Genomic DNA, 16,364 nt, shown 5'->3' with positions numbered 1-16,364 from the left:
GCTCAAAAGGTTCGCCATCACTGCCCTAATGCCATCTTTCTGGTACTTTTATTGCTCACCCATCAGGGTATGGGGAAATGCAGGAGAGGCTTATTGGCATTGCTTAATCAGTGGTTCTCAACCTGTGGGTCGCGACCCTTTTGGCGGTCGAATGACCCTTTCACAGGGGTCGCCTAAGACCATCCTGCATATCAGATATTTACATTACGATTCATAACAGTAGCAAAATTACAGTTATGAAGTAGCAACGAAAATAATTTTATGGTTGGGGGTTACAACATGAGGAACTGTTTTAAAGGGCCAGAAGGTTGATAACCACTGGCTTAACTCATTGTGTAGTCCTGAAACCTTCACTTCTGATAGAGAGCACCTGCCACATAGTTTTACAAGTTTTGTTGTAGTTTGCTTCTTCCCAGATTTGGGGGGTATTAGTGAAAACAGCAGTAGTTTGTTTGTTTGTTTGTTTTTTTTACCAGTTTTGAATATGGACATGCCTCTAGCATTTGTAGTTTGATGTGATCTATGTTCTTTCCATGCTTTTGCTAAAGGTAGGGTTAGGAAAATTTGGCCCTGCAACCTGATTTTGTAAATAGTTATTGGGCCACAGCCACACCCATTCATTTACATATTGCCTTTGGCCACTTACTTGCTTCAGAGACACAGCTGAGTTGGAACTGAGGCTGGGAAAGCCAGAAATATTTACTATTTGCCCCTTAACAGGAAAAATGTGCCAAAACCTGCTGTTGGGGAATTTTATCTTTCTGGCTGGTTTTTGACTATTTTTCTGTCATTTTATTAGGGTTTAGAGGAGAAAGATATAGAATGATCCTTCATTATACTATCTTGACATAGAAATTGCTATAATGCTGATTTTAAAATTTCATGGAACAAAATAATTATCCTATTTCCTCTCATGGCAAAGTGATTGAAATGCTAAAAAATGTTAGTGGAATTACTTACTATTTATTTAAGATAAGAATGATTTTACCTACCAGGTAACATCTACCAATAAATGAAATTATTCACATCTTCTTTAATGCTATCTTCCCCCCCCTTTTTCTGAATAAGAGTAAAACAGCTACTTAATTACAGTATCAAAAGAATTTAATTTTGTAACTTTCTTCTTTTGCACTTTTCACAGGTATAAGCGGTTTAACCAGACTTTGGAGAACATTGGAGAGAGTGAAGGTGGCATTGATAAGTTCTCCAGAGGCTATGAATCCTTTGGGGTCCACAGATGTGCAGATGGCGGCTTATACTGCAAGGAATGGGCCCCTGGAGCAGAAGGGGTTTTTCTTACTGGAGATTTCAGTAAGTATTTTGAAAGCATTAATGATGGTATTAGTATCTTATTAATCTATTTGAAACATAGACTTATTATATTTCATGTAAATGATGAGATGAAAATAAGTGATTAGAAAAATTTCATTTTTCAGATAGAGCCACAGACTTTATTAATCTTTACCTTCATGTAGTATAAATGTTTTGCTATCATGTGATATATGTGTTCCTGAAAAACATTATATTCTGTAAAACCATGTACCAGAAATAAGAGTTTATGAGAAAAATAGTGTTAGGCAGACTACTCCAAATTTACTCAACTTTGTTAGCAAGCTCTAAAAAAAACCAATAGCAATCTGGGTGAAAATATTGGTGTAAATTAAATCTCCACTGGCATTTGCATCTGGTTAGCCAGCATTGTAGTTCTTGGATCCTCTATAGTCTGGTAACTTTTTTGAAATCTCAATAAAAGTAGATATCTAATCGAGACAGTAAACTTCTTTATCACTTAATTTACTTTTCCTTCACCTTTTTTATAACACAAAGGGAAACACTTCTCAGTTTTGTTATCTGTTCTGTTAATTTCACTGTGGACAGTTAACCCTATGGAAAGCGTAGTAGTTTTAAAGGTTAGGCTTTTTTTTTTTTTATTGTTTAAAGCATTACATATGCCTATTTTTTCCCCAGTTGATCCCCTCCCCACCCCCACCCTCCCCACACCCACCACCTCTGCACTCCAGGACAAGCCCGCACCACCCGTTTCAGTGTCCATTGGTTATGCTAATATGCATGCATACAAGTCCTTTGGTTGATCACTTATCCCCCCACCCCCTCCCCTGCCTTCTTTCTGAGTTTGGATGGTCTGTTCAGTGTTTCTTTGTCTCTGGATCTATTTTTGTTCATGAGTCTATGTTGTTCATTATATCCTACATATGAGTGAGATCATTGATATTTATCTTTTTCCGACTGGCTTATTTTGCTTAGCATAATGCTCTCCAGGTCCATCCATGCTGTTGCAAATGGTAAAAGTTTCTTCTTTTTTATAGCAGCATAGTATTCCATTGTGTAGATGTACCACAGTTTTCTAATCCACTCATCTGCTGATGGGCACTTAGGTTGTTTCCAAATCTTAGCTATTGTAAATTGTGCTGCTATGAACATAGGGGTATATATGTCCTTTCTGATTGGTGTTTCTGGTTTTTTGGGATATATTCCCAGAAGTGAAATTACTGGGTTGAATGGGAGTTCCATTTTTAATTTTTGAGGAATCTCCATACTGTTTTCCATGTGGCTGCACCAGTCTGCATTCCCACCAGGTGTGCATGAGGGTTCCTTTTTGTCCACATCCTCTCCAGCACTTGTCCTTGGTTGATTTGTTGATGATAGCCATTCTGACAGGTGTGAGATGGCACTTCATTGTTGTTTTGATTTACATCTTTGGGATGATTTATTTATTTATTTTCTCCTTAGTTTCCATTGCCCTATGAGTTGTATTGGTAAAGATATTGCTATGACATATGTCTGATATTTTGCTGCCTATGGAGCCTTCTAAGATTTTTATGTTTCCCATCTTACATTTAAGTCATTTAACCATTTTTTAAAATATATATATTTTATTGATTTTTTTACAGAGAGGAAGGAAGAGGGATAGACAGTTAGAAACATCAATGAGAGAGAAACATCGATCAGCTGCCTCATGCACACTCCCTCCTGGGGATGTGCCCAGTAGGTACAGGCAACCAAGGTACATGCCCTTGACCGGAATCGAACCTGGGACCCTTCAGTCCTCAGGCCAACACTCTATCCACTGAGCCAAACCGGTTAGGGCCATTTAACCATTTTGAGTTTATTTTGATGTACGGTGTAAGTTGGTTGTCTATTTCATTTTTTAGCATGTACCTGACTAATTTTCCCAGCACCATTTATTGAAGAGACTGTCTTGACTCCATTGTATGCTCTCTCCTCCTTTGTCATATATTAATTCAGCATAATGGCCTGAGTTGATTTCTGGGTTCTCTGTTCTGTTCCATTGGTCTATATGTCTGTTCTTGTGCCAGTACCAGGCAGTTTTGAGAACAGTGGCTTTGTAATATAGCATGATATCTGGTATTATGATCCCTCCAACTTTGTTCTTTTTTCTCAGGATTGCTGTGGCTATTTTTTTTTTTAATTCCATATGAATTTTTGGAGAGTTTATTCTAGGTCTGTGAAATGTGCCATTGGTATTTTAATGGGGATTGCATTGAATCTGTAGATTGCTTTGGGTAGCATGGACATTTTAATGATGTTGATTCTACCAATCCATGAACACAGTATATTCTTCCATTTGTTTATGTCTTCCTCTATCTCTTTTTTCAATGTCCTGTAGTTTTCCGAGTAGAGATCTTTTATCTCCTTAGTTAAGTTTATTCCTAGGTATCTTAATTTTTTTGTTGCAATGGTAATTGGTATTGTTTTTTTATTTTCTCTTTCTGTGAGTTCATTATTGGTGTATAAAAAGGCCATAGATTCTGGGTGTTAATTTTTTATCCTGCTACATTGCCAAATTCATTTAAGTCTAGTAGTTTTTTGATGGAATCTTTAGGGTTTTTTTTATGTACAATATCATGTCAGTTGTGAATAATGACAGTTTTATTTCTTCTTTTCCAATTTGGATGCCTTTTATTTCTTCTTGTCAGATCGCTATGGCTAGAACTTCCAGTACTGTGTGGAACCGGAGTGGTAAGAGTGGGCATCCCTGTCTTATTCCTGTTCTTAGGTGAATGGTTTCAATTTTTGCCCATTGAGTATGATGTTGACTGTAGGTTTGTCATGTAAGGCTTTTATTATGTTGAGGTATGACCCTTCTATTCCCACTTTGCTGAGGCTTTTTATCAAGGAAGTGTGTTGGATTTTGTCAAATGCTTTTTCTGCATGGATTGATATGATTATGTGATTTTTTGTCTCTCAATTTGTTTATGTGATGTATCACATTTGTTGATTTGCAGATAATGTACTATACTTGCATCACAGGAAAAAAATCCCACTTGGTCATGTGGTTTGATCTTTCTAATGTGATGCTGGACCCGATTTGCTAGAATTTTGTTGAGGATTTTAGCACCTATGTCCATCAGGGTATTGGCCTGTAGTTCTCTTTCTTTGTGTTGTCTTTATCTGGTTTTGGAATTAGGGTAATGCTGGCTTCATAGAAAGAGCTTGGAAGTGTGCTTTCCTCTTGAATTTTTTGGAATAGTCTGGAGGAGGATAGGTTTTAGTTCTTCTTTGAATGTTTGGTAGAACTCCCCTTTAAAGCCGTCCGGACCAGGGCTTTTGTTTGCTGAATGATTTTTGATTATTACTTCACTTTCATTGGTAGTTACGGCCTATTCAGGTTTTTTGATTCTTCCTGATTGAGTTTTGGAAGCTTGTATTTTTCTAAGAATATGTCCATTTTGTCTAGGTTGTCCAGTTTGTTGGAGTAAAGTTGCTTGTAGTATTTTTTACAATCGTTTTTATTTCTGTGGGGTTTGTTGACTTTTGGCTTACAATCTATTTGGAGGAAGGACCTGTATATAAATAACTATAATGCAATCTGCTTAGTTTTATTCTAGAAGTATAAATACATTACTATAATAGTGACAAGGAAGAAAATTCAGTATTGAAAGTAGAATAACTGAAAAAAATAGGCCTTGGCAAAATGTTTATAATACAAGGAAAGGAAATATCAGAATAGTAAAAATCCTTTAGTACCATAGAATGATGTAGTATTTAAAATTTGATTGTATCAGACTCAAAAGTCTACATGCTATATTATTCCATTTATATGACATTATGTAAAGGCAAAACTATAGGGACAGAAAACAGTTGTCACAGTTTGCAGGTAGGAGGTGTGAATTGATTATAGAGGAGCATAAGGGAGTCTTTGGGGTGATGAAAATGTATTATGTCCTTCCCTGGCCAGTGTGCTCAGTTGGTTGAGCATTGTTCCATGCACCAAAAGGTTGTGGGTTTGATCTCTGGTTAGGGTGTATGTAGGAGACAAGTAATCAGATGTTTTCTCTCTCACATCGATGTTTCTCTCTCTCTCCCTCTCCCTTTCTCTCTCTTTAAAGTCAATAATACATTAAAAAAATGTATTATGTCCTGATTGTGGTGGTTACATGACTGTATATATCTGTCAACTTTTATAGAAAGATACATGTAAAAGAGTCCTACTGCATATAAATTATACCCTAAGGAACCTAATTTTAAAAAAGTTTTGATTTTATAATATACTAGTGGTCTGGTGCATGAATTTGTGCATGGTGGGGTCTGTTCAGTCCTCCCCGATCGGGCCGGGCCAGCTGGGGGGAGGGGACACAGGAGGTTGGCTGGCTGGCCCGTCCCCTGGTTGAACTCCCGGTCAAACTCCCGGTTGAGGGTCCAATTTGCATATCAGCCATTTATTATATAGGATGTATTGTCCAAGGCAGCACGGCTCAATTAAAATACAATGTAAGCCAGTTATGTAATTCAGAAATTTTGGTAACAGTGTTAAAAAAGTAAAAGGAGAATAGTTGAATGAATTTTAATAAGTATACATTTTATTTGACCCAGTATATAAAAATCTTTTAAAATGTAATCAATATAAAATTTGTTAGAAATATTTTCACTCTGTTGTACTATCTATATATATATAAAAGCCTAAGCAACTGTTCAACCAGTCAACTGTTCAACTGGTAGCTATGATATGCACTGATCTCCAGGGGGCAGACGCTTACTACATAGGCATGGAAACATGGAACACACTGATTAATCTCAGAGGGAAGGGGAGAAGGGGTGGTGGGAAGAGATTAATCAAAGATCTTATATGTATACTAGAGGTCCATTGCACGGATTTGTGCACCCGTGGGGTCCCTTTGCCTGACCTGTGGGGATCAGGTCGTAACCGGTAGTTCGACATCCCCCAAGGGGTCCTGGATTGCGAGAGGGCACAGGCCAGGCTGAAGGATCCCACCAGTGCATGAATCCATGCACTGGGCCTCTAGTATCTTATAAATCTGTTATTTTTTCATTGAAAATTCTTGATTTAATGAGAATTTAGCTTTAATAAGATTTTCAGTTTAAAAGTGCATACCTAAGTTTTTGCAAATATAATGAAAAGTTTTAGTCACTATCTTGAGTAATAGTTTTGTAACTGGACAATCAATGGGTCTGTGCTGCCTGTCACTACTTGAGCCAAGTAAGCAGAGACAGAGTTGAATCAAATATGAGCGTTTATTCCAATACTGCCAGCTGTATGGGAGAGCAGCAGATCATCCACGGAAATATGCTCTGCAGCTCCCCATAAGCCAGCTGCTTATAAAGGGTCAGACAAAGATTAAATGGGGAAGTAGGGATCACAGGCATGGGGGAGTAGGTGGCTGGGGTGGGACTCTATTGTTTGGGCAACAAGGTTGTTAATCTTTCCTTGAGAATGGACCAAATTCCAGGGTTGACTCCCAGGTCCTGGGGGCATATAACTCCCAGCCAGGTCAGAATGTCCTTTCTTTAACCAACACAAGGCAATCACGGTTAACAGAGCATGATTAATATTTCCCATAACCATAGCTAGTCCCCAATATTCTATTCTTGCCCCTAACAGTTTTAAAAATTGAGATTTAATAAAGTAATTAAATTAAATAAAAAATTTAGTGTTTCAGTTGAACTAACCTCTTTTCAAGTGCTCATTAACCACCAGTGTCTAGTCACTAGACTCTAGTGGCTCCCTTATGGGAAAGCACAGGATACTGATACCTGCAAAATTTAATTAACCAATGTCACACCAATAAATTGAGTTAAAAAAAAATAGAATAGCAGTAATCTGCAACCAAACCAAATTGTACATAGGATTTAATGCTTAAATAGTAAAAGAATAATAATTTAAAAGATCTCTTGTAAAGAGAAAACTAAAATTACCCAGTCCACATTTAATGTAAAAACCTCCTCTGTTAACTTTTTTTTTTCCAATTTAAAAACCCCACCCTTCGTGAAGGTATATCACATAATCTAAAAATCTCTTTATATCCTGGAGGTAGCAGAATAGCAGTCAGTCAGTTATTTTCAGTCAACCATGGTTTAATCAATGGTTGTTTATTTTTACTGGAGAGATTGGAAAGACTAAGATAAATGAAATTGTGATAGAAAATAGTTAAGAAGCTGCAGTATGCTGGGAAATTTTAAATGTCTAATGTCTAATCTATTTTCAAATCTGGATGAAAGGATATCTTCTTTTCTGTCCAAAGTTACAGGGACTCAGGATCTCTTTATACATGGGATCTCAACTTCTTCTCACTAAAAGTGTTGACATTTTGAATAAAAGCTTAAAAATTGAGAGTAGAACCAAAATTTTTAGTTCATAATGCATTTAAAAGAATATTTCTTTTTAAAAAATAGATACCTGGGGGAATCAAAGATGGTGGCTGCAATAAAAAAAATGGGCAAAGGACATAAATAGACACTTTTCCAAAGCGGACATACAGATGGCCAAGTGACATGAAAAAATGCTCAAAGTCACTAATCATCAGAGAGATGCAAATTAAAACTATAATGAGGTATTACCTTACACCTGCCAGAATGGGTATCCTCAAAAAATCAGCAAACAATAAGTGCTGGTGAGGATGTGAAGAAAAGGGAACCCTACCCTAGTACACTGCTGGTGGGAATGCAGACTAGTGCAACTATTATGAAAAACAATATGGTTTCCTCAAAAAATTAAATATGGAACTCCTATTTGACCCAGTGACCTCACTTCTAGGAATATATCTTAAGAAACCAGAACACCAGTTAGAAAGAATATATGCACCCCTATGTTCATATCAGCACAGTTTTCAATAGCTAAGATCTGGAAACAGCCCAAGTGCCCATCAGTGGAAGAGTGAATAAAAAACCAGTGGTACATTTACACCATGGAATACATTGCAGCTGTAATTAAGAAGGATCTCTTACCCTTTGAGATAGCATGGAGGGACCTGGAGAGTATCATGCCAAGTAAAATAAGTCAGTCAGAGAAAGACAAGTATCACATAATCTCACTTTTATGTGGAATCTAATGAAAAAAATAAACTGATGAACAAAATAGTTCCAGAGACATTGAAACATGCAGCATACTTATGAATTTTAGAGAGAAGGGCAGGGGTCGCGAAGAGATAATCAAAGAATGTATATGCATATATGCATAATATATGGACATATAATGGTGTGATGAAGGCCTGGGTAGGGGGCAAACTGGGGTGGAGGGGGTCAATGGAGGAAAAATATGGGTATGGTTACATGACTTTGTAAACATTAAAAACCTTGAATTTATACGTTAAGCAGGTAGACTTTATGTCTATAAATTATATTTCAATAAAACTATTAAAATAGTAAAAAAGATGCATATATTCCTGAATATTAACTTAATGACCTTGTAGAACATAGAACTTGGGTGATGATGACAACATGGCTGAAAATATACCCTTATATAAGTGAACCAACCATGTCTTTGTCTTTTGAATTCTCATCTGAGGATATGTTTTTTGTTTGTTTGTTTGTTTTTTATTTTTTAATTGATTTTTTGGAGAAAGAGGCAGGGAGAGAGAGAAACATTGATCAATCAGTTGCCTCCAGTATGTGCCTTGACTGAGGATTGAATCCGCAACCTATGTATGTGCCCTGACCAGGAATCAAACCCACAACCTTTGGAGTATGGGAAGACACCCCAACAACTGAGCTACCTGGCCAGGGCACCATGGTGGTTTTATTTTATTTTATTTTTTTATTAATCATGATGAAGGGATTCTGTATTTTGTTTTCCCTTTATTTATATGAAAAAATTTTATATTTTTTTCTAAGAAGAGTTGAGCAATAATAATCATTTTTCTTTGCTGAGATTTTTGTCATGATCAGAAATGTTAGATAATTTTATTGTTAAGTCTTATAATGTATAAACTTGTGATAAACAAAGGAAAAGATAATGCATGTTAATTGACTTGCAAGTTACAGTATATTTTAAAGAAAATGCAAATAAGGATTAAGATGTTTTTCTTAGAGCTTTTGCAAATGAGATAAAATGTTTTAAAAAGTGTTTAACTATATTTATATACCCTCCTTTATCACCTGATATATGTAACAGCAATAAATTTAAAAGATTCTATATAACACTGATATTTTTAAGAATTCTGTTTCTTACTGTGTCATTTAATGTAACAGTAAGCTTAACATATGTGTATGTACTTGAACTATCACCTGAAAAAACTCTTGCTTCTTTACTTGCTGGCAGAGATTTAAAAAGTAACATATTTTTATTTATATTTGTTATCATCACAGTGTGTATATAACTTAAAACATTGCTTTTGTACCTACCTCTTACTCAACCCCCCATAATAATATAAGACATATCTTCCAGCACTAGCACCAAAAACTTATTTCTGCTAATAGATAAGTTGTTGTTTCACATTTACCTGAAAATTCTTAATTTAGTTTTTATTAAAATCATTACCTACTTATTTGTGATAATTTTTCAGAAGAAATTAAAATTAAAGCATGTCTAGACTTTAATTTTGTATTATGGAAAGTTGTTCCTATAATAAAAATACTTTAGTATTGTATTGTGATGTCTTTCTCCTCTTCTAATCATTTTAGAAATTGACTTCACTATATTCTTGGGGCTTACTTATATTGCGTGTGGATGTTTTTTGTTTTGGTGTGTTTTTGTTGTTGTTGTTTTTTTGTCATCTGACCTTAAGATATTTTAGGTGCAACTACTTAGAGTAGTCAAATATATATGATCATCAAGAATGAAATTGTGTGAACTGGTATGTAAAAAAAATATAAATTGGATGGGCTTTAGAGTTTTTAACTGTAGTTGAGTTCTCTAAACTCAGTTCTTCATTTGGCTCAGTGGGGAAAAATATAATCTTACCTGCATAACTTGGTTGCTTTATAAACTAACTAGATTATGAATGTGAAAATTCACTACTACAGAAATTTTAATGGACAAAATTGAAAGAAACACAGAGTTATATTTGCAAAAGTATTTTTATTTCTATTTTAAAAATTACTATTACTTTTAAAAGTCAGTTTAGCTTTGCAAAAGTCCAATAATTTTGTCTCTGAAAAGCCCAAACCAACTGAGGTAGATCTGGTTTTTGCCATTCACATTGTTAACATTTAGAAAGTAACTTTACTTTAAATATATTACTCAAATTTTTCTTCATTTGAGAGAATATGAAACAAATATTTCATTTGTTTTTAGTCAATTATAAAAACCACAACTAGCTTCTTAAGCAGCTACCTGTCGCTGTGGCAATTCAGGACAGTATATGCACATAGTGGCATTCATCAAGATTGAATCATACCACCAAAAATGTATTTCTGGGCAAGTCAGGAAGTGCATTAAAGATTTAAGATGAATTTCTAAAACTTTGTAATACAGCAAAGAATCATTCTTTAGAAAATTAAATGTGATTTAAAATATACTTGGAGTTTTAGAACTAAATCATGTTTACTGCAGGTTGCTAAATAATTGCTAAAAACTAGCTATTTTTGAGTAGCTAGGTGATAATAAATAGAGAGAAAGGCAGTAAACTACATATGTCAATATAAAATAATTGGGTTCCTATTTCACTATAACTAAAAACATTTCATTTAAAATTACCAAGTCTGGGAGCTAGGCACATTTCAAATAATCTAAATGTCTATTATTGATAGACTAAAAAAAAAGTGGGGTAAGAACGCCCTGAATTTTAAACCTTATAGATAAAAGTAACCACAGATATTTTTTGTAGAGTGGGAAAGATATCAAGGAGAATTTTAGCTTTGTTCTGATCAAATTTGTCCATAATTTAGTTACCAGTTATGCAACTGGAAGAAGTCTACAGCATCTTAAAAGCCTTTATATTTCTTAATTCCACATGCTTTGAAACAAAATGAACTCAACTGTACTCTGTGGAGCAATGTGCTTCTGTGCACTATAACCAGTTTGCAATGATATCTTGTCAGAAATTGGGAGTAGGGATTTGAAAATTTTAATAAAAGTTTGACAGTAATTTTATTTCTATTGAATGTTAATGTAAAAATTGAAGCTTAACATTTAAAGGTCTTATTTTGATTTTTTAAGTAATTACTTTTATTATATTTTATATAAGTGTTGGTTTATAATAGGTTGGAAAATTAGTGATTATTATTTATTGGTTTTGAAGTCCTTTTTGGTTTGAAGTGGGATAGTTCCCATAGCAACCTCCTTTGCATTCTCTTCCTTCAGCTAAATCTATGGTGGTTTGTGTTAGTCAGCTTTCACTGTTGTTTGCATGATATAGAAAACTCCAGCAGTTCATTGGCTTAAAACAGTCAAGCTTATATATCTTGTTCATGTTGGTTACATTATCAGCTGTGTCTCTATCCCCAGTGTCAGATTCTTTCCAGGTTCAAGGGTGGTGGAACAGCCCCAATGTGTGACAAGCAGATTTCCTGATGGAGAGAAATAGCAGTGGCAGGTTTGTATGGCTCTAAAAGCTTCAGCTCAGAAGTGGCAAATGTGCTCAAGCAGCATGGCTCAGTGTCGATCCACTGACCTCTGGATATAAGTGGAACTGGGAGAATTTTGTCAGGTGGGCATTTTCAGCACCCTGTGGGATATCTGAGTGCATTTTCCTTGTGTGATTTCCCATCAGTTTGGCTTATTGGTGATTGGGATGTTTCTAGAAAGCAAATTTCTGGGCTAGTTGGTGATTCTTTTTTTTTTTTCCATGTTTTCCATTTTTTATTCTTTTTTGTTAAATTTTATTCTTTATTGATTAAGGTATTACATCTGTCTCCTTTTCCCCCATCCTCGCTCCCCCCCCACTCAACATGCCCTCGGCCCCCTAGTGTCTGTGTCCATTGGTTATGCTTATATGCACGCATACAAGTCCTTTGGTTGATCTCTCTCCCCTCCCCGCATCCTCCCCTGCCTTCCCTCTGAGGTTTGATGGTCTGTTTGATGCTTCTCTGTCTCTGGATCTATTTTTGTTCATCAGTTTATGTTGGTCATTATATTCCACAAATGAGTGAGGTCAGGTGATATTTATCTTTCTCCAACTGGCTTATTTCGCTTAGCATAATGCTCTCCAGGTCCATCCATGCTGTTGCGAGTGGTAGGAGTTCTTTCTTTTTTACAGTAGTGTAGTATTCCATTGTGTAGATGTACCACAGTTTTCTAATCCACTTATCTGCTGATGGGCACTTAGGCTGTTTCCAAATCTTAGCTATTATAAATTGTGCTGCTATGAACATAGGGGTGCATATGTCCTTTCTGATTGGTGATTCTGATTTCTTGGGATATATTCCTAGAAGTGGGATTATTGGGTCAAATGGAAGTTCCATTTTTAATTTTTTGAGGAAACTCCATACTGTTCTCCACAGTGGCTATGCCATTCTGCATTCCCACCAGCAGTGCAAGAGGGTTCCTTTTTCTGCACATCCTCGCCAGCACTGGTCGTTTGTTAATTTGTTAATGATAGCCATTCTGACAGGTGTGAGATGGTACCTCATTGTCATTTTGATTTGCATCTCTGGGATGATTAGTGACTTTGAGCATGTTTTCATATGTCTCTTGGTCTTCTGTATGTCCTCTTTCGAAAAGTGTCTATTTAGGTCCATTGTGCATTTTTTGATTGGATTGTTTATCTTCATTTTATTAAGTTGTATGAGTTCCCTGTAAATATTGGAGATTAAACCCTTATAGGAGATAACATTGTCTGATATTTTGCTGCCTGTGGATTCCTCTAAGATTTTTATGATTTCTCGTCTTATGTTTAAGTACTTTAGCCATTTTGAGTTTATTTTTTTGTATGGTGTAAGTTGGTGGTCTAGTTTCATCTTTTTGCATGTATCTGTCCAATTTTTCCAACAACATTTATTGAAGAGACTGTCTTGACTCCATTGTATGCTCTTGCCTCCTTTGTCAAATATTAATTGAGCATAGTACCTTGTGTAGATTTCTGGGTTCTCTGTTCTATTCCATTGGGCTATATGTCTTTTATTGTACCAGTACCAGGCAGTTTTGAGAACAGTGGCTTTGTAATAGCTTGATATCTGGTATTGAGATCCCTCCTACTTTGTTCTTTCTCAGGATTGCTACAGCTATTCGGGGTCTTTTTTTATTCCAGATGAATTTTTGAAGTGTTTGTTCTAGGCTTGTGAAAGATGCCGTTGGTATTTTAATGGGGAGTGCATTGAATATATAGATTGTTTGGGGTAGTATGGACATTTTAATGATTCTACCAATCCATGAACACAGTATATTCTTCCATTCGTTATGTCTTCCTCTATGTCTTTTTTCAACATCCTGTAGTTTTCCGAGTATAGATCTTTTACTTCCTTAGTTAAGTTTATTCCTAGGTATCTTAATTTTTTTGTTGCAATGATAAATGGGATTGTTTTTTAAATCTCTTTTTCTTTATGTTCACTATTGGTATATGAAAAAGCCATAGATTTCTGGGTGTTAATTTTGTATCCTGCTACATTGCCGAATTCATTTATTAAGTCTAGTAGTTTTTTGATGGAGTCTTTAGGGTTTTTTATGTACAATATCATGTCATCTGCGAATAAAGACAGTTTTATTTCTTCTTTTCCAGTTTGGATGCCTTTTATTTCTTCTTCTTGTCTGATCACTATGGCTAGCACTTCCAGTACTGAGTGGAACAGGAGTGGTAAGAGTAGGCATCCCTGTATTGTTCCTGTTCTTAGGTGAAATGGTTTTAGTTTTTGCCCATTGAGTATGATGTTGGCTGTAGGTTTGTCATATAAGGCTTTTATTTTGTTGAGGTATGATCCCTATATTCCCACTTTGCTGAGGCTTTTTATCAAGGAAGTGTGTTGGATTTTGTCAAATGCCTTTTCTGCATCTATTGATATGATTATGTGATTTTTGTGTCTCAATTTGTTTATGTGATGTATCACATTTATTGATTTGTGGATGTTGTACCATCCTTGCATCCCCAGAACAAATCCCACTTGGTCTTGGTGTATGATCTTTCTAATGTAATGCTGGATCCAATTTTCTAGAGTTTTGTTGAGGATTTTAGCATCTGTATTCATCAGGGATATTGGCCTGTAATTCTCTTTCTTTGTGATGTCTTTATCTGGTTTTGGATTTAGGATAATGCTGGCTTCATAGAAAGAGCTTGGAAATGTGCCTTCCTCTTGAATATTTTGGAATAGTCTGAGGAGGATAAGTTTTAGTTCTTCTTTGAATGTTTGGTAAAACTCACCCATTAAGTCTTTTGGCCCTGAGGTTTTATATGCTGAAAGTTTCTTGATTACTGCTTAGATTTCCTCCATAGTATCAGCCTATTTTACATTTTTTTATTCTTTCTGATTGAGTTTTGGAAAGTCGTATTTTCCTAGGAATATGTCCATTTCCTCTAGGTTTTCTAGTTGGAATAGAGTTGTTCATAGTATTTTTAAAAAAATCTTTTGTATTTTAGTCGGGTCTGTTGTTACTTCACCTCTTTCATTTCTGATTTTGTTTATTTGGGTCCTCTCTCTTTGTTTCTTGGTGAGTCTGGATAGAGGTGCATAATCTTGTTTATCCTTTCAAAGAACCAGCTCTTAGTTTATTGATCTTTTGTATTTTTTTTTGTTCTCTATGTCATTTATTTCTGCTCTGATGTTTATTATCTCCTTCCTTCTGCTCACTCCGGGCTTTTCTTGTTGCTCTCTTTCTAATTCTTTAAGTTGTAGAGTTTGATAATTTATTACCAGTTTTTCTTGTTTTTTGAGATAGGCCTGTAATGCTATGAACTTCCCTCTCAGGACTGCTTTCACTGTGTCCCATAGATTTTGGATTGTTGTGTTTTCATTGTCATTCATTTCCAGGATTTTTTTTTTAAATTCCAAGTAGGAACATTCTTTTTTAAAAAAATATATATTTTATTGATTTTTTTACAGAGAGGAAGGGAGGGGGATAGAGAGTTAGAAACATTGATGAGAGAGAAACATCGATCAGCTGCCTCCTGCACATCCCCTACTGGGGATATTCCTGCAACCAAGGTACATGCCCTTGACTGGAATCAAACCTGGGACCCTTCAGTCCTCAGGCCAATGCTCTATCCACTGAGCCTAACCGGTTAGGGCACCAGGATGTTTTTAATTACATCTTGATCTCTTTGATAACACAATCATTGTTTAATGGCATGCTATTTAGCCACTAAATGTTTCAATTTTTTGATTGTTTTTATTGTAATTGATTTCTAATATTATGCCATTGTAGTCTGAGATAATGCTTGATATGATTTCAATCTTCTTGAATTTGGAGAGACTTTGCTTGTGACCCAATATATGGTCTATCTTTGAAAATGTCCCATGTGCACTTGAGAAGAATGTATATTCCGTAGCTTTGGGGTGAAGTGTTCTGATGATGTCAGTTATGTCCATCTGATCTAGTGAGTCATTTAGGATTGCTGTCCCTTTGCTGATATTTTGGTCTATAGGATTTATCCAGTGATGTCAGTGGGGTGTTAAACTTCCCTACTATGATTGTATTGTTGTCGATCTCTCCCTAGATATCTTCCATAAGGTTTTTTTGTTGTTGTTGTTGGTTTAAATGTATTTGGGTGCTCCTGCATTGGGTGCATATATGTTTACCAGAGTTATATCCTCTTGTTGTATTGATCCCTTTATAATTATGAAGTGGCCTTCTTTATCTCTTGTTATGGCCTTCACTGAGGTCTATTTTGTCAGATATAAGTATTGCTATCCCACCTTTTTTTAAATTTCCATTTGCCTAAAAGATATTTTTCTCTCCCTTCACTTTCAGTCTCTGTGAGTCCCTTGTACTGAGGTGGGTCTCTTATAGACAGCATATATATGTTTCATGTTGTCTTAGCCATTCAACCACTTGATGTCTTTTGATTGGATCATTTATTACATTTATGTTTGTAGCTATTATTGATAGGTACTTGTTTGTAGCCATTTTTATTTTTTGTGTCTGTGTTCCTTCTTCCCTTTTTAACTCTTCTTACAACAGTCCCTTTATCATTTCTTCCTTGCTAATTTGTTAGTAATAAACTTCCTTAGCCTTTTTTTGTCTGTGAAGCTCCAGATTTCCCCTTCAATTTTGAATG

At 35.5% G+C, this 16,364-nt stretch overlaps 1 protein-coding gene across 1 annotated transcript in view; it reads left to right on the top strand.

The window, feature by feature from the left end:
* The first annotated feature begins 725 nt into the window (after positions 1 to 725).
* Positions 726 to 16,364, top strand: part of GBE1 (1,4-alpha-glucan branching enzyme 1) — a 270,676-nt gene continuing 255,037 nt past the window's right edge. Inside the window, exons 1-2 of the mRNA XM_023758898.1 lie at positions 726 to 768; positions 1,093 to 1,311. Coding sequence (XP_023614666.1) covers positions 726 to 768; positions 1,093 to 1,311 — 262 coding nt within the window. The remainder of the gene's footprint in view (positions 769 to 1,092; positions 1,312 to 16,364) is intronic.

The sequence above is a fragment of the Myotis lucifugus genome, unplaced genomic scaffold (genome assembly GCF_000147115.1).
Source record: "Myotis lucifugus unplaced genomic scaffold, Myoluc2.0 scaffold_142, whole genome shotgun sequence".
NCBI classification, from domain to species: Eukaryota; Metazoa; Chordata; class Mammalia; order Chiroptera; family Vespertilionidae; genus Myotis; species Myotis lucifugus.
The sequence above is the reverse complement of the archived record's forward strand: the minus strand, read 5'-3'. Positions and strand labels throughout refer to the sequence as shown.